At 61.8% G+C, this 26,754-nt stretch overlaps 1 protein-coding gene and 2 long non-coding RNA genes across 6 annotated transcripts; 1 reads left to right on the forward strand and 2 right to left on the reverse strand.

The window, feature by feature from the left end:
- The first annotated feature begins 1,442 nt into the window (after nt 1–1,442).
- Nucleotides 1,443–26,037, forward strand: ULK1 (unc-51 like autophagy activating kinase 1). 4 transcript variants are annotated; one of them, XM_070629322.1, is made up of 29 exons: nt 1,743–1,788; nt 2,118–2,210; nt 2,292–2,333; nt 4,111–4,144; nt 10,894–10,926; nt 11,266–11,302; nt 12,196–12,369; nt 12,454–12,527; nt 12,857–12,958; nt 14,019–14,077; nt 14,168–14,250; nt 14,750–14,800; nt 15,159–15,247; nt 16,058–16,211; nt 17,047–17,107; nt 17,307–17,396; nt 17,924–18,049; nt 19,159–19,307; nt 19,434–19,520; nt 19,937–20,205; nt 20,898–21,091; nt 21,445–21,554; nt 21,639–21,782; nt 21,944–22,131; nt 22,358–22,530; nt 22,615–22,733; nt 23,107–23,264; nt 24,096–24,231; nt 24,309–26,037. In XM_070629322.1, the coding sequence occupies exons 3-29, from the start codon at nt 2,302–2,304 to the stop codon at nt 24,362–24,364; spliced, it is 2,982 nt and encodes a 993-aa protein (XP_070485423.1). In that variant the 5' UTR covers nt 1,743–1,788; nt 2,118–2,210; nt 2,292–2,301; the 3' UTR covers nt 24,365–26,037. The 4 variants fall into 4 exon arrangements, 3 of the variants coding, with proteins under 3 accessions (XP_070485424.1, XP_070485422.1, XP_070485423.1); XM_070629323.1 differs by lacking the exon at nt 4,111–4,144 and having other exon boundaries at nt 1,443–1,788; XM_070629321.1 differs by lacking the exon at nt 4,111–4,144 and having other exon boundaries at nt 1,451–1,788; nt 19,177–19,307.
- LOC139084782 (uncharacterized) lies at nt 2,093–2,766 on the reverse strand. Its single transcript, XR_011542500.1, has 2 exons — nt 2,629–2,766; nt 2,093–2,287 (listed from the first exon to the last, which is right to left on the reverse strand). It is a non-coding gene; the product is annotated as an uncharacterized lncRNA (long non-coding RNA).
- On the reverse strand, nt 18,768–21,532 carry LOC139084780 (uncharacterized). Its single transcript, XR_011542498.1, has 2 exons — nt 21,218–21,532; nt 18,768–19,812 (listed from the first exon to the last, which is right to left on the reverse strand). It is a non-coding gene; the product is annotated as an uncharacterized lncRNA (long non-coding RNA).
- Nucleotides 26,038–26,754: the final 717 nt, after the last annotated feature.

Raw genomic sequence — 26,754 nt, forward strand, 5'->3', positions numbered from 1 at the left:
CTCCCGGGGCCTGGGTGCAGTGGGTGTTGAAGAGACACCCATTGAGGGGTGGGGGAGGGGAGACGGAATGCTATGGCTGACCACGCGGCACTGGGAGAGCTCTTCCTGGGAAAACAGGGTGGTGGGCCAGAAGGCTCCTTGCCCCTGCCGGCTCTCACTCTCACGGCCTCTGGCCCCCTTCCAGAGTAGCGAGCCTGCATGTCCTGGGGCCTGGAGGAGCGACTGGGTGCAGGGCTTCCCGGAGATCCTGAGTCGGTTCCTCCCAGAGCATCAGTCTGTGCAGCAGCTGGGCTGCTCAATTGAGGCAGTGGGGAGGGCTCTGGCCAGAGAGCCTTTTCGAAGCCTGCTGCACCCACCCAGGGCTGTTACTGAAGGCTGGGGGTGGCAGGAGGGGGATTGTTTAGAATTCTGCATTTGCCACAGCAATGCTTGAAAATGATAAGAAAATTCACACTAGTACTCACGGTATACAGTGAAAAGGACTGACTCTCCCAAAGCAACCACTCGGTTTTCCTGTGAATGAGAATCATGGCTCTTTCTCTTACTGTCTGTGTGACTTTTGTCACATTACCAGCTTCACTAGGCCTCAGTTTTCTCATCCGTAAAATGGGGATACAATAGCAAGTACCTCATGGAATCACTGTGAGGAGTAATGAGTTAATAAACGGAAAGACCACTGCATACGGTAAGCAATGGGTGAGCTGTTATAATTACACTATATGCTGTGGACGCATACATAATATAGCACAGCGTGGCAACTGCGTATACACATACGTAAACCTATATACACACGTAGGTATTGTACGCACACGCCCCTCCAGTGACTTTCTAAAATGACAAATTGTAGCCTAGTTCACTGTTTTGCACCTTGCTTTCACTTAATTATAAACTTTGGAGCACTTTCCCTCTGATCACATACATATTTAACTGTCTCTAAGAATCTGCTGTTTATTACTCCATAGAAAGGAGGCACCAAGATTTGTGTAACCTTTCCTTTCTGATGGACTTGTGGGCTATTTCCTAGGTTTTGGTGCAATTCGGGGGACAAGTGTTACTATCAAACGCAGTTTTAAATACATAACCGCTAACGCAGCCGTTCTTTTTCTAAGCATTTATCTATCCAGTCCCCAGCCCTGGGGTACACACGCCACGCCCCAGGTATTAATGGCGGCTATGGCAACTGTGCATCCCCGGGACGCGCCGACAAGTGACGTGCGGCGAGGCTGCGGCGGGAGAACCGGCTGGGGAGCGAGCCCCGGCCAGCCCGTCTCCCCCGGTCACCCAAGGGGGCGGGACTGCCGCAGGCCCCGCCCCGCCGCCGGGCCCGCCCCCGACAGGCCCCGCCCCGCCGCCCCGCCACCCACTAAGCGCGGCCGCTCCCAGGCCCCGCCCCCGGCCCCGCCCCTCCGGCCTGGCCCGCCCCCGCCCGGCGCGCACTGCGCCTGCGCCGGCGTCTCAGGCTCCGGGGCCCGGCGGCCGCGGCTCTTTTGTTTCCTCGCCGGAGCTCGATTCGGATCCCGAGTCCGAGTCCGACCCGGGTCGGGATCGGAATTGCGGTCGGATTCGGAGCCGGAGCCGGATCAGCAGCCCGGGCGGGAGCGGGCCGGGCCTGCCGATGGCGCGAGCCCCCCGCCCGCCGCCCCCGGCCCGCGCCGCCTGAGCCCGCCCGCCCGCGCCATGGAGCCCGGCCGCGGCGGCCTGGAGGCCGTGGGCAAGTTCGAGTTCTCGCGCAAGGACCTGATCGGGCACGGCGCCTTCGCCGTGGTCTTCAAGGGGCGCCACCGCGAGGTGAGGGGCCCGCGGGCCGGACGCAGCCCCGGCGAGGGGCCCCGCGTCCCCGCCGCCGGGGACCCCTGAGCCCCTGGGACACCTACACCTCCCCGGGAGCCCCCTCATCTCCAGAGGACCCCTTCATCCCCCCAGGGACCCACTCCCCCCTCCGCCGGGAGCCTCCCATCCCCAGGGACCCCCATCCCCCGGGAGCTCACCCCTCTACCCCAGGGTCCCCCGCATCCCCCGGGCGACCCCCACCGCCGGGACCGCCAGGTGCTTACCTGGCCTGGGGCGGCCTTCGAGAGGTTCCCGGCCCCTGAGGAACGTGGGCACTTGGTTTTCAGAAGCACGACCTGGAGGTCGCGGTCAAGTGCATTAATAAGAAGAACCTCGCCAAGTCCCAGACGCTGCTGGGGAAGGAAATCAAGATCCTCAAGGTGAGCGGGCTTTGGAAGCAGCGGGGGAGAGCGTGGTGGGTGAGCTGCCTCACTCACAGGAAACTTGGGTTTCTGTCCTAGGAATTGAAACATGAAAACATCGTGGCTTTGTATGACTTCCAGGTAAGGCTGGGGCTGGTGTGGTGGGTGGGGGGTGCATTACCCTCCCAGGCTGGCCTGGAACAGTGTCAGGCCCTGGGGGCTTGGATCCCAGGCTAGCCGGGTCCTGGAGACCCTGCTGGTCGTGGGCTGTTCCAGTCCTAGTCCCACGTCTCTGTTGGAGGAAGGAGCTGGGCCTCCCCGTGTGTAGACCGGTGTCTGGCCTGCGCAGCTGCAAGGCCTGACAGACCCTGGAGACCCCATCCTCAGCCTAGTGTGGGGGCCTGGGCGCCTCTGGGCATGTTGGGAGAGTTCCCACCTTTCCTGCTGCCTGACTGCCACCGGCACCAGCAGTGGACACAGGCCAGGCTGAGTTACTCTGACCACCAAGTGAGTGAGGTCTGGCGGTAGCGTGACCCCCAGGGTGTCTGACCCAGTGGTCCCAGCCATGAGTCCTGTCTCCAGTGCAGGCCCGGGGTAGTTCTGGCTGCCTGGCCCACCTGTCTGGGCTGGATGATTGTTTGTTGACGTTGCTCCAGCGGCTTGGCATTGGCCGGCCTTTCCCTGCGTCAGACTGGGGGGAGGGGCTGACGGAGACTCCTTCTTGCTGGCAGTCGGGGCTGGCCACCCCCGGCAGGAGGCCGTCGCCTGTCTGATGAGGCCACTTTAGGCCTAGGCCGTGGCCAGCGTCCCCCACTGCCCTCAGGGCCCTGGGCCCGGCCGTGGGGCCCAGTCTTGGCGAGGGTCCGGGACCCTGGCTGCCCAGTTTGGGGACTTGGGAACCTGAGGCGGCAGATCTGTGTGCCAAAGTGCTGACTAATGGTTTTGAAACCTGTTTACTGAGGCCACGGGACCAGCCCCTGGCTGAGGGGAAGTTCCCGGCCCGGCTGTCTGTGTTTTGGTGGCCTCCTCCCCTGTCCGTTCCCTCCCCCGTCAGAACTGGGCTGTGGCATGACATGAGGTGACTTGGGCAGGGCCCAGGTCAGTAGGCAGCGAATACTTGGAAGCCAGGCAGGAGACACTGTGTCTTGGGGCCAAGAGGGCAGCCGCCTCCCCGCCCCCATCCTCCCCTCCCCTCTTCTCCCGTGTCCCTCCTCCTCCCCTTGTCTGTCCCAGCCACACACCTGGTTGCGGGCAGTGCTGCTTCCTCCGGGGTGGCAGCCCTGCAGCTTCCCCTTCTCTGAGGACTGCTTAGAGGCCAGCGTGGCCTCTCCCCTCCAGGGGCCAGGCACCTCCGCTGGGGCTCAGGTGCTGGGTGGTTCCCTGAGTCCTTAGACTCCTGTCTGAGACACACACGGGACCCAGGAAACATGGCTTTTAAAAATAGGTAGTAAATGATTTGGCTCAAAAAAGGGAAATAGTACATAAGGGGACGAGGAAAAAGGTAATTCTCCTGTCCCTGTCCCAGTGGAGCTCCACTGTCGCCTAGAGGCGCCCACACCCCTGCTGGTTGTTTCTGCGTCTCTCTGGGGACAGGGACACATTCTCACGTACTCTTCGCCACACCATCCACTGTTCTGCACTGTGGCTTTTTTCACTTAAGCGTGTTTCTTGGAGAGGTTCCGTGTCACCCCATATAACTGTCTCAATCCACATGTCAGAAGTTACACTCCTCTCCTCCCAAGAAAATTACCTCCCGATTCCCTCTTCAAGGTTACCACCTCCAAGCACAGTGGTCCAGAGCCCAGACTCTGAAGCTAGACAACCTGGTTCCGGTCCTGGCTGTGCCGCTTAAACTAGCTGTGTGTCCTTGGGCAAATGTCTTAATCTCTCTGTGCCTCTTTCTCCCTCTGTAAAACAGAGACCATGGAACTGTTTGGTTGAGACTGGTCATGGTAAGCACTGTGTGAGTGCTGGCTGCTATTGCCTTTGTGGCTGTGGGTGTTACCTGGAGCTGTGGTGTTCCTTTGCCCCATGTTCCGTTGCTGACCTCGTCAACCCCCCACAGAGGGACAGGTGGTTGTTCTGGGATTCAGACACATCAGCAGTGTGGTCCTGGCTGTCCTGGCACTCACCTTTGCCATGTGTGCATCTGCAGGGTGGGTTCCTAGAAGGAGAGCCCCTGGGGAAGAGGCACGGGCCTTCCTTGGGGCAGTTGCTGTGTCGTGGTCCATGGAGGCTGGACGGCGGCCTCCCAGCGGCGCTGCCCTCAGGAGGGACTGTCTGCCCACAGCCTGGCCGGGAGGTGGGGTCTCGGCCTGTCATCTCGGCCTGAGTGAGGGGTGGAAAATGGCATCTTTTATGGTTTTGGTTTTTGCTTATTCTCATTGCGGCTCAGCATCTCTCCATGTGCGTGTGAATGTTACAGGTGCCTCCCGCCCTAGGCACGTGTTCCCCTTGGTCTTCCTTACTGAGGCTGGATGGCACTGTGCTTACTGGCGTGGGCTCTGAGCCAGCTCCCCCATCAACTTACCTGTGTGACTTTGGGCAGATTACGCAGCCTCTTGGTGCCTGAGTGTTACCTGTGAAGTGGGAGATGATAACAGTGCACCTATGTATATTGTAGGGTCGTTGTGATGACACCTTGAGTCGACAGATGTTAAGTGCTTAGATCTGTGCTTGCTATGTACTAAGTGCTATATAAATGTTATTGATCTGTAGGAACTCTTTATATGTTAAGGGAAGCACTCTCTTGATAGGTTGCCAGTCCTCTCCCTCAGGTTATTTCTTGTCTGTTGAGGTGGTTTTGTTTTGGGGCTCTACAGAATAGGGGCATTTGTCAGGTCGATATGGGTGCCTAGGAGATGGGCCCCTTGGATTGTGCTCTGTTCTGAGGCCCCCAGACCCATGGGAAGGCAGCAGCCCCTGGCCTTCCATCGAGTGGTAGAGGAGTGGGCCCTTAGTCTCACGCCAGTGTGCTGTTTGGTGTCTGGGTGTGTTCCTGCCCAGGGACAGTAGCCATTGCAGGAATCGATATAGACTGTGCAGCCAGGACCAGCCCTGCCCAGTGTGCCCTGAGGAGGGCTGATGATCACTGGCCTTGCCGACAGTAACCTCCCCTCCCCCCAGGCCAGCACGCCATCCAGCTGGTTCCCACAGCTGGATGTGACTCACTCGCCCTGGGCGGGCAGACAGCCAGCTCCTTGTGAGTTCCAGTTTGGGACCTCAGTCAAGGGGAGGCTCTTTCAGGACAACGTTCCAGAGTCCTGGCTCTTGGCAGTGGGCTCTGTGAGCCCAGGCAGGTGAGCCCAAGATGCTCCCCTCCCTGAGAGGGCCTGGGCTGCCAGGCTAGGCCAGAGTAGGGGTGGGATTCGGGCAGCATGGGGGCCCTTTGGTACCAGGTTCCAAGACAAGGGCCTGGCAGTTCTGGAAATTGCCTGCCAAGTTGCGTTATTGTTTTATCTATTTTTTTTAACTTAAATCTTGAAGTATTTACATACCAGACAGTGCAAAACGCAGATTACCAAGTGCTCGATACAGGAGGCACCTGTGTGGCTCTTATGCGGGTGAGGAGTAGAGCTCGGTTAGCCCCTGAAGCCTGCTCCTTGCATTTCTCTGCCCCAGAGGGACCCTGGGTCCTGCTGTCTGTGAGGACTTCCTCCTGGCTGGTGCTCCTGCACCTGGGCCCTGGATGTCTACAGCCTGTCTTGGCGTGCCCTCGGCCTCACACCAGGGGTGCTGTGTCTCTGTTTGCTCTGTGGCATCCCGTCCTGGGCCGCGCTGGGACGGTGCCCCAGGACAGAGCTGCCGTGGGCATTGTGTGTGTCAGATCTGCAGTGTCACTGGGCTGCCCACCAACTAGGGCTGGGTGAGTCTCCGGGAGAAATGTGTAGATTTTGTGTTTTCCGAGGGGTTGCACCAGCTCATGCTCCCCCCTCTCCCCTGAAAGTGTCCCCTGCTTTTCCTGGAGCAGGCCAGGCTGCAGCCCCCAGGATGCTGCCAGCACACAATGGCCAGCTGAGGAGGCTCCCCAGGAAGGAGGGTGGGGCCAGGCATCCCTTCCCTTCTGGGAGCTGTCCAGGAGAGCCCAGCCTGGGGGCGGGGAGTGACTCTGCTCCTGTGGGCGGCTCGTCCTGGCCTCAGCTGTGGCTTTTGCCACCCTCTGGAGCCAAGACAGCCGGCTCCCGAAGAGTTAACTAGGTCAGTGCTGCCCGCTGCCGCTCCCCCCTCCGCCCCAGGCCGACCCAGGCGGAAACCGGGATCCTATTAGGCAAAGCACCTTAGCACCTCGGGGTGGGGCGGCCTCCTACGTGCCTGGACACCCGTGCAAGGCTGCCCAGGACACCTGGCCCTGATGCCCGGGCAGCCCTGTCCGCACGGCCTGTGGGCATGTCACCAAGAGATGGCTCCGTTTCTTTGTCCCTTTAAAGGCTTTGCCTTGTCGTCTGCCTTAAGTGCACAGGTTGGGTTCACCACCCACTTCCCTGGGGGCTGCACAGTGGAGTGGTCAGGACTCTGGGTCTCAGCCCAGCTCTCCTCTTCCCTGGCCGGCTCCGTGACTGGAGCAGAATTGCAGCACCTCGCTGTGCCCCATTTTCTCCCCTTAAATAGGCTATGAGATCTGTCGGATCTACCCAGTCCTAGAGTAGCGGGTTGACTGTGGATGAAGGCGAGCCCGTGTGTTCATTGTAGGACGTGGGGTCTGGTGGGCCCATGCCTAGGCCCACCTAGTACGTTTGTATTTACGTATTAATAATATAACAGACTCGAGGCTGGCCTGGTGGCGTAGTGGTTAAGTTCGTGTGCTCCGCTTTGGTGGCCCAGGGTTTGTGGGTTTGGATCCTGGGTGCAGAGCTACACAGTGCTCACTAAGCCATGCTGTGGCAGCATCCCACATACAAGATAGGGGAAGAGTGGCACAGATATTAGCTCATAGCCAATCTTCCTCAGCAAAAAAAAAAAGTGTGTATATATATGTGTGTGTGTATATGTATGTGACAGACTGCCGAGAACCTGCTACCTGAGGACGGCAATATAGCCAGTAGCTCCTGTCCGCCTTCCCCAGGAGGTGAGCCCTCTCTGGGGTGGTGTGATCATTAGGAGCCCCAGACCAGTCTTGGTCCTTTCAAGTGTCTAGATTGAGTCTAGACTGACCCTCAAGGAGGTGGCTTGGTCGCTAGAGCCTGCTTACTAGGTCCTCACTCACTGCCCAGGGGAGCTTGTGAAAACCAAATTTAGCCCATGTGGGGGCTGGCAGAGGTGGAACCTGAGGCCTGTTTAGGTTATGGGTGGGTGGTAGGCTGGGCAGGGGCAGGTCAGCTGTGGCCACCGAGGCGGTGCTGACCTCTCCTTGCCCCCTGGGGGTGCCCAGAGAGCCAGCTTCCCCAGAGCGGGGTCAGAGACACCCAGCAGTAACTGCATACCCCAGATGGATGGGGCGGCCAGGCCCTGGGGAGGGAGGGAGTTGTGCATGCATCTTCTTAGAGAAGTATCCTGCCCAGGGCCTGGGCGTGCGCTGCTGGCCATGTGGTTGGGCCCATCTTCTCGTCCCGGCCAGGGCTCGGGGTGATGCTGCTGGGCTCTCCTGGGACCTGGCTTGGCCTTGGCATGGGTCCGGGGGAGGCTGAGGATACACTCGAGCCGGCCTCTGCTTCCAAGCCCTAGCCACCTGTGTTGACCTCGTCCGGCAGTGGCCTGGGTTCCTGCCTGCTGGAGTCAGCACATGAAGGCTGGCCCGCTCCAAGTGCCTCCATGGCCAAGCTCATAGGTAGGGAGCCAGACCCCAGGCTGAAGGGGCTGTCGAAGCTGTCCTCTGTTCCAGGGTGGTGGCCCCGAGTCTGCGTGTGCCTGCGAGGGCCTGCTGGGGATGAGGCTGACCTCGGGTACAGGGCAGGAACGCTGCAGTCTCTGACCCCCCTGGGTGAGGGACAGAGATCAGAGGGAGGAGAGGAGCCGAGACCCCCACAGCCCTGTGCATCCAAGAGCCTCCCCCCCCCCCCCATGTGCCAGGAGGGCTTCAGGGGAGTCTTAGGGAAGGGGTCCTCTGGGGAAGTGACGACAACGAGCTGTGACCTCCTGCCAGCAGGGAGGGGCAAGGGCCTGGGGCTGTCAGGGAGCTGGGCTGGGAGTGCTAGGGCCAGTGAGCCGGCAGGCAGGGCTGAGTGGGGTCTGGGGGTGCCCAGAGGTGGCCCATGGCAGGGGTCTTGGGCAGGAGGGTGCCTGGCATTGCATTTGGAAGCTCACCTGTGGCTGGAGTGTTGGCGGGGGTGGGGGTTCTTGGGCACAAAGGAGACTCTTTTGTCACTTCTGCCACAGTGACCTCCTTTCTGGGGGAGGGTGTCATGGGTTCCGGGGGCGCCCCTGCCTTTGTGGGGAGAAGTGGGCGGCAGGGCAGTGGTCGTACCTCCCAGCCCATAGCCTGCACAGCCGCGCATGGTGTCGTGACCCACTGGGGACACTCAGCAGGGATGCCTGCTGCGTCTGTCCTTGTCACGTTGTCCTGCCTGTCCTGGCTCTGTGGGTGAGTTTGGGGCTTTCCTGGGGAGCAGGGTGCCGACTGTCGGGAGGACAGGCTAGAGCTGGCATCTCCTGGGGCTAAGTCCTGGCTCTCCCCATCCGGCTGTGTGGCCTAGGCCAGGGGGCTCAGCCCTTTTGGTCTCGAGACAAGAGTGCTCATGGGGGGCCCCCTGCCCTTTCAACCTCACTGGTGAGGAGTAAATTTGGGAGTACACTCAGCATGTCACTGGAGGTGGCCACGGTCAGGGTGATAGCAGGCGAGGGAGCAGGTGGCCTGGGTGTCACGGGGAGTGGGTGTTGCGATCTCCTGGGCTATTTCTGGGTCCTTACCTCTCGCATCCGCCCTGCCCTCGCTGCTTGAGAGCCTCCGCCTGCCTCCGCCCTCGTCGTCTCCCTCCGTCCTAGGCTCTGTCTCCCTCTGGCCCCCAGCCATCCAGCGGCCCCCGTGTGACTGGGGATTCTCGGGTCCCTGCCCTGGGTTATCTCTCCCCCACAGCTGGCCTGGAAGGCTGGGCCAGGGCCTGCTGGGCACCTTGGAAGGCTTCTGCGTCCCTGCTGGGACACGCCTGAATGACGAGAGTGTCGGGCCTGGGAGCACAGGGTGGAGGCATGCTGGAGCAGGCCTGCCTGTCCCATGCCTAGCCAGGCCCAAGGGGTTTCCATGTCGGCCTTGCACCCTGAGAGAGTGCTCTACTCAGCTCGCTTCCTGAGGCATGCCCGCTTGGACACAGAACCTCTCTGTTTGTGAAGCTCTGGGAGCGTGGAGGGCTTCTCTTGTTTTTGGCGGCTGACATTTAAACATGGAGTGTCACCCATCTACTTCGTGTCCCCATTCCTTTGTCCACTGCATGTGGGTCTGAGCAGGGGTCCTTTGTCCTGCCAGGGCTGTTCTGGGGCATCCCTGGGACCTGAACTGGGGGGAAGGTGGTAGCCCGCTCCTGGGGGTCTGGTCTCTGTTTCTGGACCTCAGGTCCCTTCCCCTGAAGACCACCTAGAAATATCTTTCCTGCAGCCATCTCTCCCTTTCCCCGCCCCCAGGCAGCTTTGAGAGCTCTCGGGCCAGCTTCCAGACTTGCCCCCTGTACTGTGGGGGTTAGACATCGGAGCTGCCCATGGATGAGGGCCTTTTGCATTGTGCCATGGGTGCTGGGGCCCAGGGAGGGGCGTCCTCCCCGTTCCCAAGGCCCCATGGTGTGCTCCTGCTGAAGGGGTTTGGGGGTCCATGCTCTTGGCTGGCAGAGCCCCCCTCAGTTAGGGAAGACCCTGCCTGGGGAAGAGTCGGGGGCCTGGTGGTGGGAGGCAGAGAGGTCAGGAGCCCGCCTGCCTGCCTGGTCGGCTTGGCTTCTTGGGCCCCTGTGGACTCAATGGTGACCTGGGGCTCTCAGTGGCACCCTGCTGCAGGAGGAGCCCCGGTGGCACCTCGCCTTGAGGGTGCTGACTGCTAGGGGCGGAGGGTCTGTGCACTGGCCTCGGCACCAGGCTCCTCCTCAGTTTCATGAGGGTGCCAGTGCACCCCGAAGCCATGGGTGGCTGAGGACTGAGCCGGAAGCTGGCCTGGAGCTGCGGGCTGGCAGTGGGCTGGCAGCACTGACCTAGAATTTTGTTGATGTCTTTGATTCTGGGGCCAGGAGCTGAGCAGTTTCTGCAGCATGAGGGTCAAGGCCCTTACACCCTGGCCGTGTCCCTTCTTGGGGGCGTGGGTGTTCCCCCCCGCCCCGCCGTGGGTACACTGGGCCAGGACTCGCCCCTCAGAGAATGGTAAGCTGAGCTCCTGGGAGGCAGTGTCCACACCTGACTCTTGACACCCTTTTGAGACCTCAGCCTCTTTCCCCAGACTGGGCTAATGGAGTGTTCTGAATGGTTGCTTCTCCTGTCACTCAAACCCACCTGCAAATAGCCTCAAAAACAAAACAGCAAAGCGCACTGGGCTCTCAGACATCCTCATCTCCTGACCACTAACCGACAGTCTGAGTCCTGACACACAAGGCCCTGGGGCCCTCCAGGCCAGCTGGTGTCCACGCTCTTTGGCCTCTCCTGCTTGTAGCGCAGGTGGAGTGTGGCGGGCACGTGAGGGTGCCGAGTGCTCAAGTCGCTCTGGGGCACAGACGGGCCTCCCAGAGGGCTGCTGGAGTCGGGGCAGGGTGCCCTCCCCTCCACCTCTCACTAGTGCCTCTTCTGTGTCCTGCAGGAAATGGCCAATTCCGTTTACCTGGTCATGGAGGTGAGTCCCTGTAGGCCTGTTTGTGAGGAAAGGGAGGCCAGTCCCTCTGGCTTTTGGGCCTCTTTCACCTGGGGGTTAGAAGTTGTCCACATGTCCGTGGGCTTTGGGTCTTGGCACCAGGAGCTCTGGTGGCCACAGCAGGTGCCCGAGGGGTGACAAGCGCCCCCACTGACCCCTTCAAGCACAGATTGCAGGGGACTCCTGCCCCAGGGAGGAAACAGGGCACCTGAGTGCCCGGGCAGGGAGCAGATGTCTTGGCATAGGGTGGTGGGAAGACCTGGGCAGGGTTGGAGGGTCTGCCCCAGCTGCTGACCAAGATGTCTCCCTGGTGTTTTGCAGTACTGCAACGGCGGGGACCTGGCTGACTACCTGCACAGTGAGTGGATGTCCTGGGACTGGGCTGGCCGCATACCCTGCCCCAGCCTGCGAGCGGGCCCTGAGTGAATGAGCCTGCGCAGCCCTGATGGCGACCATGGGTCCTCCTGTCCCATCAGGAAGCAGAGCCCCATCAGGGACAGCCTTGCAGGGTGGACTCGGCCTGGAAGGGCCCCTCTTGAGTGGGGCCCCAGGCGGTCTGCCAGGATGTGGTGCCTGCCCTCCATGTGGCCCCTCAGACCTGCAGGGTCCCTGAGGCATCTGGCTGGCTGTTCTGCAAGATGCCGCTCATCCTGAGCACCCTGGGCCCCCGGTGAGGCCTGGCTCACTGCAGAGGGGCGGGCCTCCTTAGGGCCCTGCCCCAGGTGGAGGGTGGCCTCTTCTGTGTTCACTGCTTGTCGTCAGTTTGCTCAGCCCATCATTCATTGAGGGCCAGGCACAGCGTGGGGGGGCGTTGTTCCTCACAGAGCTGCTGGCTGTGGTGCTTTCCGTGAGTGCTGGGGGAGGAAGCTCCCGGAAGTAATCATGAACTCAGGAAGGAGCAGGCATGTTTCGCAGCAGCACAGAGTGGCCGTGGGGAGGTGATACTGAGAGCAGGTCAGAGTTGGGCGGCATGGGGGGAAGAAGGTTCCAGACAGAGCCAGCAGCAGATGGGCTGGGGGGACAGGAGCATGTGTTTGCAGTGTGAGTGATGGGGGCCTGGAGACCTCAGGTGCCAGGCAGGAGAGTAGGGTTTCATGGCAGTTTTCCAGGGTGTAGCATAAGAGTGGCACTGGGCAGGAGGCCTCTCCCCCAGGGTCCACGTCATCCATCATCCTTGTCCTGTTGGGCTCACAGCCCCTTGTCCAGGGTGCCTGGGTGAGCTGCACCCCCCTGAGCCCTGTCTCCCCACAGCCATGCGGACGCTGAGCGAGGACACTATCCGGCTCTTCCTGCAGCAGATCGCGGGCGCCATGCGGCTGCTGCACAGCAAAGGCATCATCCACCGTGACCTAAAGCCCCAGAACATCCTGCTGTCCAACCCCAGCGGACGCCGCGCCAACCCCAACAACATCCGCGTCAAGATCGGTGAGGCCAGGCCGGTGGGGCCAGGGAGGGGCCGGGGAGGCTGGGGCTGCGGCGCCCTCCTCACGTGTCTCTCCTCACCCGCAGCCGACTTCGGCTTTGCCCGGTACCTCCAGAGCAACATGATGGCGGCCACGCTCTGCGGCTCCCCCATGTATATGGTAGGTGGGCCGGCCCCAGCCCCTGCTGCCCGTCTCCAGAGCTGAGTCCCATCCTGTGGCCTTACCTCGGGTGGTAGCCAGTGTGGCTGTACTGTTGTTTCCCGCCAGATCTGTGAATTGGGTGATACCTGGCTGGTGTCTGTCCTAATTGGCTGGTGCCTGGCTGGTGTCTGTCCCGATTGGCTGGTGCCTGGCTGGTGCCTGTCCCGATTGGCTGGCGCCTGGCTGGTGTCTGTCCCGATTGGCTGGCGCCTGGGTGGTGCCAGACTTTGGTCATTGCACGCTCAGTGTCCATTTTTGCACTGAGCTGCGTTTCTAATATGCCACAGGCCCCTGAAGTCATCATGTCCCAGCACTATGACGGGAAAGCAGATCTGTGGAGCATCGGCACCATCGTGTACCAGTGTCTGACCGGGAAGGCGCCCTTCCAGGTGAGCGGGCCTCAGGTCAGAGGCAGGCTGTGCTGGGCCTGGGGTGACCAGCCAGATCACACCCTCCACCTGACACTCAGCTTTGGGTCCCAGGACGGCCCCCAGCCATTAGAATCCTGCAGCCTCTCTCACTAGAGTGAGGTGGCCTCCAGCTCCCTGCTGTGCAGTCCTTTCAGGGCCATGGCCGGAGCCCCCACTGGCCCCGGGTGCATCTGTGTGTGTCTGTGTGTACATCTGAACTAAGTTTCATGGCCTCCCTCCCACCCATTCCACTGCTGGCGTGACCCATTAAATTGGTGTTAGGACACCAAGCTCTAAGGCGCGCCCCACATTTGGAAAGCAGTGGCCCACTGCAGTGGGACCCCGGAGGGCCTGGTGCTCCGAGCCCACGCAGCAGGTCTTTGCACGCTGTCGTGACCTGATGGCCCAACTTGGCAGCCCTCACCTGTCATCTGCTTGCCGCACAGCCCTCTCTGACTGCCCAGTGACCCAGGCTGGCCCCCCTTGCCCCCTCCCTCCCTTCCCCCCTGCCATTTTTTCCCTGCTTGAGCACATGGAGGGCTGCCCTTGGCTGACGTGTCAGCCCCAGGGAGGCAGGGTGCCGTCTTGGTCTCAGCTGTACCCCAGTGCCTGGCACACAACAGTGCTCAGTGAGTGAATAAGTGAATGAACACACATGTGCTGGGTGTTCCCCACGGGGGGCCAACCCACTGGGAGGGGCGAGCTGATTCTGGGGCCCTTTTCAGAGTGAGGTGCCCAGGCTGCTCTTTAATTTCAAGAAGGAAACAAACAATCACACCAGACACTTGGATGCACCCACACCAGGCTGCCCTGGGTGGGAGGGAGGCCCAGCTGCCCTGCTTCCAGCCCCCTGGCTGCCCTTGCACAGTCCCCACGGCTCCCCAGCCCACACGGGAGGATCAGGGAAGCCTGTCTGTGGAAGCGTGTCGGGGCCCGCAAGTCAGGGCCAGCAGTCCTGGGCGAGGGAATGCACGGGACAAGGCTCTGAAAGGAGCAATGGCTGAGTGCAGCGGGGTACTCACAAATCGTCCCCCACCAGGCCAGCAGCCCCCAAGATCTGCGCCTCTTCTATGAGAAGAACAAGACGCTGGTCCCCATGTAAGTGCCCCTCCCCCAGCCTAGGCCCCTCCTCCCGGCAGACCCCCCAGCCAGGCTGCCCTGTCAACGCCATCTTTTGGCCCCACCCAGCATCCCTCGGGAGACCTCAGCCCCACTGAGACAGCTGCTCCTGGCTCTGCTGCAGCGAAACCACAAAGACCGCATGGACTTCGGTGAGTGCCCAGTCTGGGTGGCTGCCCCCAAAAGGCGTGGGGGACAGGACCCCCAGAAGCCCCTCTCCGCTCATCCGGTCCTGTAGGGCTCACCGATTTGGGGCAGGGGCCCTTCTAGCTGCGTCCCTGGTGGCCCACATCCTGCTTGCTCCCAGCTCCCAAGGGCCGCTCTGGAGGTGGCAGGGTGGGTTTCCCCAGTGCCCACAGCTTTTTTCCCAGCAGCATAGGCTGTAAACCCCCAGTTTTGCAATGGGAAGCACTGCTGGGAAACCACCGTCGGGCAGGATGGGTGGGGCCTGGCCCCGGCCAGATAGGGTCAGATGTGTGGAGGAGCCACCAGCTGGGGTCTGTCTCCCTCCATGCCTGGCGTGGTGCTGGCTGGGATGGTTGCCAAAGCCACTGGAGCTCGGGCCCCAGGGAAAAGCTGGGGGGCCTCCTTTACCCAGGAAACACTTGGAGTCACAGCTCTGCAAGGCATCACTCACCCTCCTTCTTGCAGATGAGTTTTTCCATCACCCTTTTCTTGATGCCAGTGCCACTGTGAAGAAGTGTGAGTTCCCTGAGGGTCCTGAGGGCTCCCATGTCTTCCCCCTGGGCTGTGGCCACCCAGAAGGTTGGGGTTACTGGCTCCTCAGCCCTCCTCGAGCCTAGGGCGGCTTGGGCCATAGCCCCTGGGGTCGACTCTAGAGCTGTGCTGACCAGGTGCAGCAGGTGGGGGTGGGGCTGGGGCCCCCACAGGTCAGGAGCAGGGGTGTGGGGTGGTGAACTGCCCTGCCCTCCCCATCCCTGGCTTCTCTGTTTTGAGGGGCCCAGGCCAGCAGCTATCTGCAGCGTGGGGTGGGGTGCCGTGGGATGGGGTCTGCAGGGACAGAGAGCGAGCGTCCACGCTGACCCCTACCCTCTACCAGCCCCACCTGTGCCTGTGCCCTCGTACCCCAGCTCGGGGTCTGGCAGTAGCTCCAGCAGCAGCTCCACCTCCCACCTGGCCTCCCCTCCGGTGAGTCACCTGCCGGGGGCTGGGCCCTGGGCTTCCCTCCCCTCGGGTTCAGAGCCGCATGGACCTCAGTCAGGGCGCTGTCATTATTTTTGTTGTGTCGTCTGATTGGGTCAAGACCCAGATGGACAAGTCCTGCTTGTGGCATGTTGAAGCGTTAGAAGGAGGTGAAGGCCCCTGTTAGCCCCTCCTTGTCCTCCAGGCCAACCTGACATCCATCAGTCCCCGTCCTTCAGAGCCGTGTGCACGCTACACGCACATGTGTGGAGATGTACAGACCTAGGTGGACATGTGTCCCCGTGCAGCCCAGCACAGGGTTGGGAGGGCGTCTCCACAGTGTCCAAGATGTGGGGTGTTGGGGCTCAGAGCTAGAACCCCCATCCCTCTGTCTGTCTGTCCTGCCAGGCCGGGGCTGGGCTGGTGGTGAAGACACCTCTTGCTCACATCTGAAGGCAGGTGTTCTGGACACCCATGTGCTGAGTGCAGAGCAAGGCTGGCCAACGGGCAGCTTGCCCCCTGCACATGCCCCCGAAGCACTCCCCCCTTCGGGCCTTTGCAGGACCGATAGAGAAGGGAGCCTCCCCAGGAGCTCCAGGAGCTGAGTGCTTCCCCCTGCCCTGGGCAGCGGGCTGTCTTCGTCCAGTGACTGTCCCATGGGGTCCAGGCTCCACTTGGCATGTGGCATCTCAGAAGATAAAGGAAGGGAGTGGCCCATGGGGAGAGTGATGTGCAGACCCCCGTTCTCAGCACCCGTGGCCCTGTTTCACCCAGGCCCTGGGGCCTAGTCTCAGTGGTCTCTCCTCTGACTCCCAGTCCCTGGGGGAGATGCAGCAGCAGCTACAGAAGACGCTGACCTCCCCAGCCGACGCCGCCGGCTTCCTGCAGGGCTCCCGGGACTCGGGCGCCAGCAGCAAGGACTCCTCCTGTGACACTGATGACTTCGTCATGGTCCCGGCCCAGTTTCCAGGTCAGGGGGCTGCCATGTGCACATGTGCATGTGGTTGCAGACTTGTGTCCACCCATGGGCCTTCAGAGTGGGCTTCTGGGAGCTTCACACCAGGTCAGCTTGGCCACAGTCCAAGCCTAGTCCTCGCAGTGGTCAGCGGGTGGTCTGTGGGCCAGGTCATGCCTTCCACACCCCTGGCCCTGCAACCACCCTCTCCCAGCACCTTGTCTCGTCTTTGTTTGCGTATTGAAAGCACCCCGTCCAGAGCACCTGCTCCAAGTGATGGAGCTGCCACCCACTCCGTGTTTGCTGAGCGAAGGTGCTCAGACCTCTGGGGTGGGTATGGCCTTCCCAAGCCCTGTCTGGGTCCTCATTCTGCTCATGACACTGGACTCTATCACTTCCTTTCGCTGTTGCTGGCCTCCCCAAGACCCCTGGGCCTGGGCTGCGTTGGAGCGGGCCCTGGTGTACACTAGGAATTGCAGTGACTCATGCTGAGCCTGTTGGCTGGGCTCCAGGGGGATAGGACAGCCCCTATCCTGCCTCTGGCAGCACCAGGAAGGCACCAGGAAGATAGGGCCCTGGGAGAGGAGGTGGACAGGGCAGATGTGGGACCCAGGGGCCCTGGAGGAGGGGTCGGTCCCAGATGGGGAGCTGTGGAGCCTGGCTTGGAGTAGGTTAAAGGCTGCTGAGGGGGATCCCAGGGTCTCCGTCGAGAGCCCTGAGGTCCAGCGAGGCAAAAGGAATTCTCAGTACAAGTGATTGAAGTGGAGACACGAGAGCTCTGGTCCCTGGCGCTCAAGGGTCCCACACTGCCCAAGCGCTGGGCTGAGCCTCAGCCGTCTCCCATCTGCAGGTGACCTGGTGGCCGAGGCGGCTGGTGCCAAGCCCCTACCAGACAGCTTGATGTGCAGTGGGTAAGGCCTGCCCTGGGCCCTCACCTTTGGGGAGACAGCACTGGCTCTTGCAGGCTATTCTTTTGCCCCGCCTGGGTTAGACGACTGGGAAGGGCCAGGTCTGCTGTGCCCAGTGCAGGACGGTGTCCTTGGGAGGGCCAGGTTCTGCACGCATTTGGCCTGAAGGTGCAGCCCTGCCTATCCACTCTGTCCTCACCAGGAGTTCGCTAGTGGCCTCAGCTGGCCTGGGGAGCCATGGCCGGACCCCGTCTCCCTCCCCGCCCTGCAGCAGCTCCCCCAGCCCCTCAGGGTAAGCAGGGGCCCAGGGCCAGGGAGGGGCTGTGAGTGGCCTGGAACCAGAGTTAGGTCTTTCCTCAGTGTCATGGTACCCCCAGCCCTGAGTCAGGCCCTGCTTTCGTTCAGGCCTGGCTGGACACCGAGTCCTTGCAGATGGTCCAGCAGAAGGGACTGGGGTCGAGGGGACGTAGACCCCGGGGTGGGGGGCTGCAGGAACTGCCAGGGCCCAGCGCTGCCACCACCCTTGAGCCTGCAGGGCCAGGTGGACACAGGCTTCTGGAGCTGGTCCTGCCTCCCTGTCTTCTATCTGACCTCCTACTGGGTGTCCCACTGGCTGGTCCCAACCAGAAGTCACCTGGGGCAGAGAGTGGATGGGATGGGGTGCGCACAGTCCCCAGTGCCTGAATGGCAGCAGCGCTGGGTGTGTGCAGAGATGAGGAAGCAGGTTCCCCAGGGTGGCCTCTGCCCCAGGATGTTTGGGCCTGGGGTTGAGCCCAGCACCCCATATCCAGTGACCCCCAACCTCTCTACCCACCGCAGCCGGGCCGGCCCGTTCTCCAGCAGCAGGTGCGGTGCATCTGTCCCAATCCCAGTCCCCACTCAGGTACAGAACTACCAGCGCATTGAACAGAACCTGCAGTCGCCCACCCAGTGCCAGGCCCAACGGTGAGTGCAGGGCCCCCCGTACCAGACCCCACGGCGAGTGCAGGGTCCCCAGTACCAGACTACACAGCGAGTGCAGGGTCCCCAGTACCAGACCCAACCGTGAGTGCAGAGCCCCCCGTACCAGACCACACAGCGAATGCAGGGTCCCCGGGACCAGACCCCACAGTGAGTGCAGGGTCCCCTGTACCAGGCCCAACGGTGAGTGCAGGGCCCCCCAGTGCCAGACTGCACAGCGAGTGCAGGGTCCCCCAGTGCCAGACCCCATAGCAAGTACAGGGTCCCCCAGTGCTAGGCCCCACGGCGAGTACAGGGCCCCTTGTACCAGACTGCACAGCGAGTGCAGGGTCCCCTAGTGCCAGACCCCATAGCAAGTACAGGGTCCCCCAGTGCTAGGCCCCATGGTGAGTGCAGGGCCACCGTGTGCCAGGCCCTAGAGCGAGTGCAGGGTCCCCCAGTGCCAGGCCCCATGGCGAGTGCAGGGCCACCGTGTGCCAGGCCCTAGAGCGAGTGCAGGGTCCCCCAGTGCCAGGCCCTACGGCGAGTGCAGGGTACCCCGGTGCCAGATCCCACGGTGAGTGCAGGGTCCCCCAGTGGCCAGGCATGTCCTAGAGGACTGTAGAGAGAACCCTACTAGAACCCCCTTGGAGAGGGCAGGGTCGTCGTGCACGCACAGTTGTGTAGGCTGTGCAATGCTTAGCTCTCAGCGCCACCACTCAACGCCAGGGTTCTAGGTTTATTACAACAGTGTTGTGGTAGACGTCACAACACTTGACCTCTTGAGTTTACAAAACCAATATCGATTTTGGCAAATTTTAACAGATGGAAGTAAACAGTCCGAGGAGAGAGTGTCTTTCCTGTAATTCACAGAAGGTCCTGTGGGCTGGTGGTGGTCCTGGCAGGGACCTCAGGCCTGAAGGTGCCCCTGGGGAGATGCTGGGGCTCCACCTCCTAGTTGCTGTTCCAGGCAGGAGAGTGAGGGGTCCGACTCTCCTCAGGGCTCCCTGGTGAGGCCCATTATTTGAACTGAGGGGCTGTGCCATCTGGCATGGCCATGGCCCTCGCTGGGCATGGCTGGGGGCCTCACCTCCTCCCGCCTGCCCGCGTCCCAGGTCTTCCGCCATCCGCAGGTCGGGCAGCACCAGCCCCCTGGGCTTTGCACGGGCCAGTCCGTCGCCCCCATCCCACGCCGAACACGGAGCTGCCCTGGCCAGGAAGCTGTCCCTGGGTGGGGGACGGCCCTACACGCCGTCTCCACAAGGTGAGCCCTCGGGCCCCTGACGGACGCAGCCTCTGGACTGGACTGGGCATCTCCACAGCTGGGCTGGGGCAGGGGGAGGGTGCGCCCGTCCCGGCATTGACTTGGGCAACTCTTCTTTCCTGCAAGTTGGAACTATCCCTGAGCGGCCGGGCTGGAGCAGGGCGCCCTCCCCACAAGGAGCAGAGATGCGGGGTGGCAGGTCCCCTCGTCCAGGTGGGTGCCTGGCCTGGGTGTGAGGGTGGAGCTGGGGAGCGTGGAGGATCTGGGCTGACCTCCGTGCTTGGGGCAGCGGCCATTTTCCTGTTCTTACAGTGGTCACTTCTCACAAGTTAAAGGATGGTAGGAGATCTGTGAGAGCATCCGTTTTAACACACCTTGAGCCGAGGTTATCGAGGCCGACTGTGGGATTCTGATGCTCCCTCCTGTCCATGCTATGTGATCTTTGGCAGGGTTCTCAGCTCCTCTGTGCCTGTCTGCTCCAATGCACAGTGGAGCATGTGGGTGCCTGTGAGGGTAGAGGGAATAACAAGTGGACATGACAGCCTCCCTACACACCTGTGGCCGGTGATGCAGGCTGGGCCAGGCTGCCCATGGCCGGCACTGACCAGGCCCGTCCTGTACTGTTGTAGGCTCCTCCGTGCCCGAGCATTCTCCGCACACTGCTGGGCTGGGCTGCCGCTTGCACAGTGCCCCCAACCTGTCTGACCTGCACGTTGTCCGCCCCAAGCTGCCCAAGCCCCCCACGGACCCGCTGGGGGTGGTGTTCGGCCACCCTCAGGCCAGCCCCCCCCAGCCGTCCCATGGGCTGCCGTCCTGCCGGCCCCTGCGTGGCTCACCCAAGCTGCCCGACTTCCTGCAGCGGAACCCCCTGCCACCCATCCTGGGCTCTCCCACCAAGGTAACAGTCCCAGTCTCCACGTGGGTGCATGCTTGGACCAGAGAGGGTGGCTCTGTCCTGAGGATCCCCTCCCACCCACCTGCTCGGCCGTAGGACACGGTGGCCGGGAAATGCAGAGGCTGGCGGATCGCTCTAGCATGGCTCTGCCCACCCTCAGTGCCCAGACCTTTTGCGCTGGCTGGCAGCTGGCTCCATGAGTCTCCTGTGTGTGTGTGTGGGGTGGCCCCATTCCTGTGCAGAGACTGTCCCCCAAAGCCGGAGCATCTGTCCTCTAGCCCCTAACAGAGGACGTGTTCTGACTGGCCTAGTGGTCCACAGCCCCAGAAAACCCTGGCTGCCACCAAAATTACTTAGTTCAGCCCCTTGACTCAGTTTTCCTGTCTGGGAGATGGGGCCAGAACCTGTAGCTGCCTGGGGGTGTTGCTGTGAGGATGTCGAAGCACATACGTGTGCTGTGTGCTGTGTGCTTGTATAACGTACATATGCGTGCAGCACTTTCCTCCAGCACAGAGTAGAGTTGGCCACGCACAGGTCTCACACTTGCTGTGAAGACCCAGGTCGTGAAAGTTTGGGGCTTTGCAGTGTGGGGCCCTGCAGATGCAGCCGGGCGGTGCCGACCTTGTCGGGTTGTTGGTGTTGGGAGGGGCACACTGGTGGGGCGGCCTTCTCAGCACCCCACTTGCCCTTCCTAGGCCATGCCCACCTTCGATTTCCCCAAGACCCCCAGCTCCCAGAACTTGCTGACCCTCCTGGCCCGGCAGGGCGTGGTCATGACGCCGCCTCGGAACCGGACACTGCCCGACCTCTCAGAGGCCGGGCCCTTCCAAGGGCAGCATCTGGGCCCTGGCCTGCGGCCCTCTGACGACACCAAGGGCCCCTTTGGCAGGTGAGTGGGTGGGACGCCCCCTGACGCTGCCTGCCACACGCCCCTGGGTGGGAGGAGAGACTGGGCCTCTGAGCCTTCGCTCCCTCTGAGCCTCAGCTTCTGTGTCTGCTTAGCGGGTGACAGTACCTGGTCCAGGGTTGGCGGGACGATGAAGTGGCCAGCACGGGTGAGGCGCTCTGTGTGCCTGGTGTGGGTCACAGTGGGTGGGCCAGGCTGGGCTCCTGACCAGGCTGTGAGGCCCCAGGCCCTGGCTGTGGGCAGCCCTGGGCAGTGGGAGGTTGCGTCCAGCTGGATGGCCCTGGTACCCCAGCCTCTGGATCACGGTTGGCTCACTGCTGCCCCTGGCCCTGCAGGTCACTCAGCACCGGCCGCCTCACTGATCTGCTCCTCAAAGCTGCGTTTGGGACGCAGGCCCCCGACTCGGGCAGCACGGACAGCCTGCAGGAGAAGCCCATGGAGATTGGTACGTGAAGGGCGTGCCTGGGTGGGGGACACCCGGGCCCTGGTGGAAAGGCCCCTGAGCCCCTCCTCCCTCCTCCCCCCCCAGCACCCTCTGCTGGCCTTGGAGGGAACCTGCACCCTGGAGCCCGCGCTGGGGGTGCCAGCAGCCCGGCGCCAGTGGTGTTTACCGTGGGGTCACCCCCCAGCGGGAGCACGCCACCCCAGGGCCCCCGTGCCAGGATGTTCTCAGGTGAGAGGCAGCGCGGGCCCTCGCGGGTAGCAGCGGGTAAGTGGCACATGTGGCCCGTCAGTAACCGTGAGATAGTGCTGCCATCCCGCACGGGAGGTGGGAACACGTCCTGGATCTGGGCACAGTGGAGGGGCCCTCACTCACTGGCCCACTCCCTGCAGTGGGCTCCTCAAGCTCCCTCAGCTCTGCCGGCTCTTCCTCTGCCCGCCACCTGGCTCCCGGGGCCTGCAGCGAGGCCGTCCCTGAGGTTCCTGGCCACTGCTGCACCTTTGCCGACCCTGTTGCTGCTAACCTGGAGGGGGCTGTGACCTTCGAGGCCCCCGACCTCCCCGAGGAGACCCTCATGGAGGTGAGGGCTGGGGCTGGGGGCAGGCAGGGGGCCTGGCGGCATCGCTGTCCCCTGGCTGGAGCATGCATGCCTCCGGGCACAGCCAGCCCTAGACTGCGGAGGTGTGGGCTCTGCAGGGAGGGCTGGGCAGAGGTCTCTCTGGTCTGGGGGCCCCCCTCCCCCTGCCCCATCCACCTCTGATCAATGCCTGCGGCCAAGGCTCCTCAGTGGCCCTGGTTCCCCCCAGCAAGAGCACACGGAGATCCTGCACAGCCTGCGCTTCACGCTCGTCTTTGTCCAGCACGTCCTGGAGATCGCCGCCCTGAAGGGCAGTGCCAGCGAGGCGGCTGGGGGGCCCGAGTACCAGCTGCAGGAGAGCGTTGTGGCCGACCAGATCAGCATGCTGAGCCGCGAGTGGGGGTGGGTGCGCCTGGCGGGGCCCAGATGGGGAGGTGGCCTGGGGTGCAGGCCTCCAAGCCGCCTGACTCATCTGCCGCCCTCCAGCTTTGCAGAACAGCTGGTACTCTACCTGAAGGTGGCTGAGTTGCTCTCCTCAGGCCTGCAGACTGCCATTGACCAGATCCGGGCTGGCAAGCTCTGCCTGTCGTCCACCGTGAAGCAGGGTCAGTGGACTTAGCTTGCACCTCCAGGAGTCTTGGTAGCAGGAGATGGTGAACTCAGAAGAGAAATTCAGGGTGGGACAAGTGGCCAGGGGAGGGAGACAGTGAGGCCTTTCTGAAGTGGTCACTTGGAGCAGCCCCAGCCCAGGTGGGAGAGTGGGGGATCCTGTGGGCCAGCAGGTGCAAAGGCCCTGCAGCAGGGCCTTGGTGCGTCTTGGGGGATGGGAAGGACCAGTGTGTGCGGCTGGAGCAGAGCACAAAGGAGATGGGGTTGGATGGTGGCCCCAGGGATGTGCTGAGGGCCTTTTGCCTGCTGGTCTTCTCCGTCCCCCTGCTGGGGGTGCCTGAGCTGACGAAGGCCACACGCCCCCTGCAGTGGTGCGGAAGCTGAATGAGCTGTACAAGGCGAGCGTGGTGTCCTGCCAAGGCCTGAGCCTGCGGCTGCAGCGCTTTTTCCTGGACAAGCAGCGGCTCCTGGACCGCATCCAGAGCGTCACTGCCGAGAAGCTCATCTTCAGCCACGCGGTGCAGATGGTATGACGGGCGGGAGCACAGGCCGAGGGGCAGGCAGGGAGAGTGATGGATGAAGCTTGGCTGATTTGGGGACGTCACTCCTGGGGTGAAAAGTTACATCACATTGCCCCCCCGACAACAGATGACAGACAGGCCACTCCTGGGCCCCAGCCTGGTGCTGGCAGCTCACCAGTGTTTTGGCTCCATGGCCCAGGTGGCATCCTTGGCCACACCCCTCCCTGAGACTCAGTTCCAACTTAAAATGAGAAGCCTGGTTTTTCAAGCCTCTTAGCTGGTGGGGTGGCCTGCAGAGGAGATGGACATGGGCAGCCCAGCTTGCAGGCACTGGGGACTCTGAGAGGCCCCGGGCCTGCTCGGTGCTCTGCTTCCATTGTTTTGGGGTTCTTCTGTCCAAAAACAGCTGCACCTGAGGCACTGCCTGTTTTTGAGAAAGTTGTTTTGTGTAGTAAAAATGCACAGTCTGAACAAGTGTTGGAGACAAGTCTGCTTGCGCGCCCCTGAGCTCTCCTCCCCTGCCCTTCCTCGGGGATGATGACTGGTGAGTTACGCCAGCACTGATAGCGATGCCACAGACAAGGGGCTGCTCTGCCAGGCGGCCCTGACCGTCTTGGGTTGGCCAGTTGTCTGATCTGTAACCCCTTGGCTGCCCAAGGCCACACGACCATCTGTGTAGACTCCCACATGACATGGGCCATCCGCACTCATGCGGCACCATCACCTGTGTCCCCCAGTGTGAGGGCTGTGCGCGGATATTCGGGGCTGTCACCCCAGGGCCTCCCCGTTCCAGGCGGCGGGGGCAGCCAGTCCCAGCCTCTGCCCTTGCCTGAACAGGTACAGTCGGCCGCCCTGGATGAGATGTTCCACCGTCGGGAGGACTGTGTCCAGCGCTACCACAAGGCCTTGCTGCTCATGGAGGGGCTACAGCACATCCTCACGGATCAGGCGGATGTGGAGAACATTGCCAAGTGTGAGTGCCCAGTGGGCCACCGTGGGCGAGGAGGGGTGTGGCAGGCAGCCCACTCACGGTGCCCTCTCTCTCTGCAGGCAAGCTGTGTATCGAGCGGAGACTCTCAGCCCTGCTGACCGGCATCTGTGCCTGACCTCCTGGAGGCCGGCCTGCCATCCCAAGGGGCTGGACCCTCTCTGCCGATGCCACGAGGTGGGGCGTGGCATGCTGGCCGGGCTTGAGGGGACAATCGTGTGGCCTTGGCACTGCTTGATGGTGCCCAGGAGAAGACTGAGGCTCCCCGCCCAGGGTCTGGAGCCGGGCCTCAAGCTGTGTCTCCATTGCCCGGGCTCCACAGCAGTGGGCTGACTTCAGGGCACTGGAGGGCCAGCACAGAACTCCACCCAGGCCAGTCCCTTGGCCTTGCTGATGGGCAGAGCTCCCAGCCGGCAGTCAAAACTTCTCTCCCTCGGCTGCCTTGATGGCAAGTGGGGGTGCTTGGGCATCCCCCCACCCTGCTGAGGACAAGCAGAGGCCCTGAGACAGTGATGCCCGGTCAAGCCAAAGCTGCCAGATCTGCCCAGGGGCTCCCCCCAGGAAAAGGTGTGGCGTCCTGGCTCCCCCTCTCTCCTTCCCCAAGACCACCCACCCAGCTTTGTGAATCACCCAGCACTTTATGCAGGCGGACTTGAACCAGGGCTTTCAGCCCGGTCCTGGTTGTTGCACTACGAGGCACGTGTACATATCCATATCCACGTATATATATAAATAGTCCTGTGAGCGTGTGCGAGTGTGTGTGTGCGTGTGTGCTGTGCCTGCCGCCCGGGACTGTCTCGGGAGACACAGCTGTCTTATTTAAATGTTCTTTTAGGGACGGACAGTATGAAGCACCAGGCTTTCTAAACTCAGAAGCAGATGTTGCAGCCTTTCACACTTTACTCCTAAAATGTGTCTTATTTTTTGCAGCCCCTTTTTTGTTAGAGATGAGAACTCAAAGGTGTGTAGGCCGTTTTGTTTTGGAAAGGTTGGGCCTCAGCACTGCCCTGGCTGCTAAGGCAGGAGCGGGTGGCATCGGGCACGTGTGCATCTGGGGGTGGCCAGCTGTCCCGCCTTCTAGCCCTGTGAGGCAGCTCTGCCCCTGCTGTGCCCTCCCCGCCTGCGAATGGCGGGCAGGTGAGGGGGAGTGTTTTGTGCAAAAACCTCCCCCATCCAGCTTTCACAGTAGGTTTGATGTCAGTGTGCCCCCCCAGGTCCTGGCCGCCATCGAGGGGGTCAGTGGGGAGGCCCGCCTTCCAGGCTCGGGGACCTTCCCGGTCTGCCCAGCTCTGCCTAGCCCCCTCACGTGGATCCCCAAGAGTGTGGAGGAAGGCCGTGCGAGTCCAGGCGCCCATGGCGGGAGTGCACGGTCTTAAGACCACAGATGCCAAGGTCTCCCTGCGTGTCTCTGCAATACTTGAAATGTCGCCACTGTGCTTGGACTTAGGAAAGCCCTGTGACGTGTGTCTTTTCTCATCACGCGGTGACTTTACTTTTTCCTTGCTGCACAGAACATGTTCGTATTTATTGCTTTATCGTCAGCTGGAGTCCAGGGTGCTGGAGGCTGCAGCCTCAAAAGAGGCCTCGCACAGCTTCCTGTCCTTGTTCTCTGGTGGCCGCGTGTGCCCAGGTCAGTCTGGGGCCCCAGCCTCGGGCGCCACCAGCTGGTCCCATTCTCTATGAGGCAGCACTCAGGCCTTGGTCTGCTTGAAAAGGAATTTTGTGTGATTTTCCCCCACTTGCATTAAATTGTGTAATAGCAATTTAAGGAAATAAACCTTTGGAATTGTTGGGTTGGTGTCACTCATGGTTGGTTTGTCACTGTCTCTGTCCTTTTCCTGTCACCTGCTTGCTCATCACCCCTGCCCTGGGTCCTGGAGTCTGGACTGCGGCCGGGCTCAGCCTGGGGAGCAGGCCCCAGGGCAAGACTCGTACTCAGGTGTGGGCTCGGACTGTCCGTGCCCCTGGCCTCTGTCCCAGTGGAATCACTCACCTGGGCCCTCGGGACACCTGCGCCCCGGTTCTCTGGCGTGTGTACACCAGAGGGGAAGAGTCCTTGTTCAGTTCCCGGGACCCAGCGCCATTTCCACCCCGCAGTGCTGAGGCCCGCTCCCCAGCTTCACCCACAGCAGCTGCTCTTGCCGCCCTGCTGGCTGTGATGTGAACCTTGCTGTGGTTTGATTTGCGCGTCCATGGTGACAAGTGTCTTTGAGCATCTTTTCATGTGCTTGTTGGCCATTTCGAGATCTTTTTTGGAGAAATTTCTATTCAAGTCCTTTGCCCGTTTTTTTTTTTACTTTTTGAGGAAGATCAGCCCTGAGCTAACATCTGCCGCCAATCGTCCTCTTTTTGCTGAGGAAGACTGGCGCTGAGCTAACATCCATGCCCATCTTCCTCTCTTTTATATGTGGGATACCTGCCACAGCAGGGCTTGATGAGCGGTGTGTAGGTCTGCACCAGGGATCCAAACCAGTGAACCCTGGGCCACCGAAACAGAGCACATGAACT

This window comes from Equus przewalskii, chromosome 7 (assembly GCF_037783145.1).
Source record: "Equus przewalskii isolate Varuska chromosome 7, EquPr2, whole genome shotgun sequence".
Lineage (NCBI taxonomy): Eukaryota > Metazoa > Chordata > Mammalia > Perissodactyla > Equidae > Equus > Equus przewalskii.

Coding starts and splice junctions, on each gene's coding strand:
- ULK1 (XM_070629323.1), top strand. CDS start 1,678: ATGGAGCCCGGCCGCGGCGGCCTGGAGGCCGTGGGCAAGTTCGAGTTC. Junction 12,528..12,856: donor GCGGCTCCCCCATGTATATG/GTAGGTGGGCCG, acceptor AATATGCCACAG/GCCCCTGAAGTCATCATGTC. Junction 15,248..16,057: donor CCCACCTGGCCTCCCCTCCG/GTGAGTCACCTG, acceptor TCTGACTCCCAG/TCCCTGGGGGAGATGCAGCA.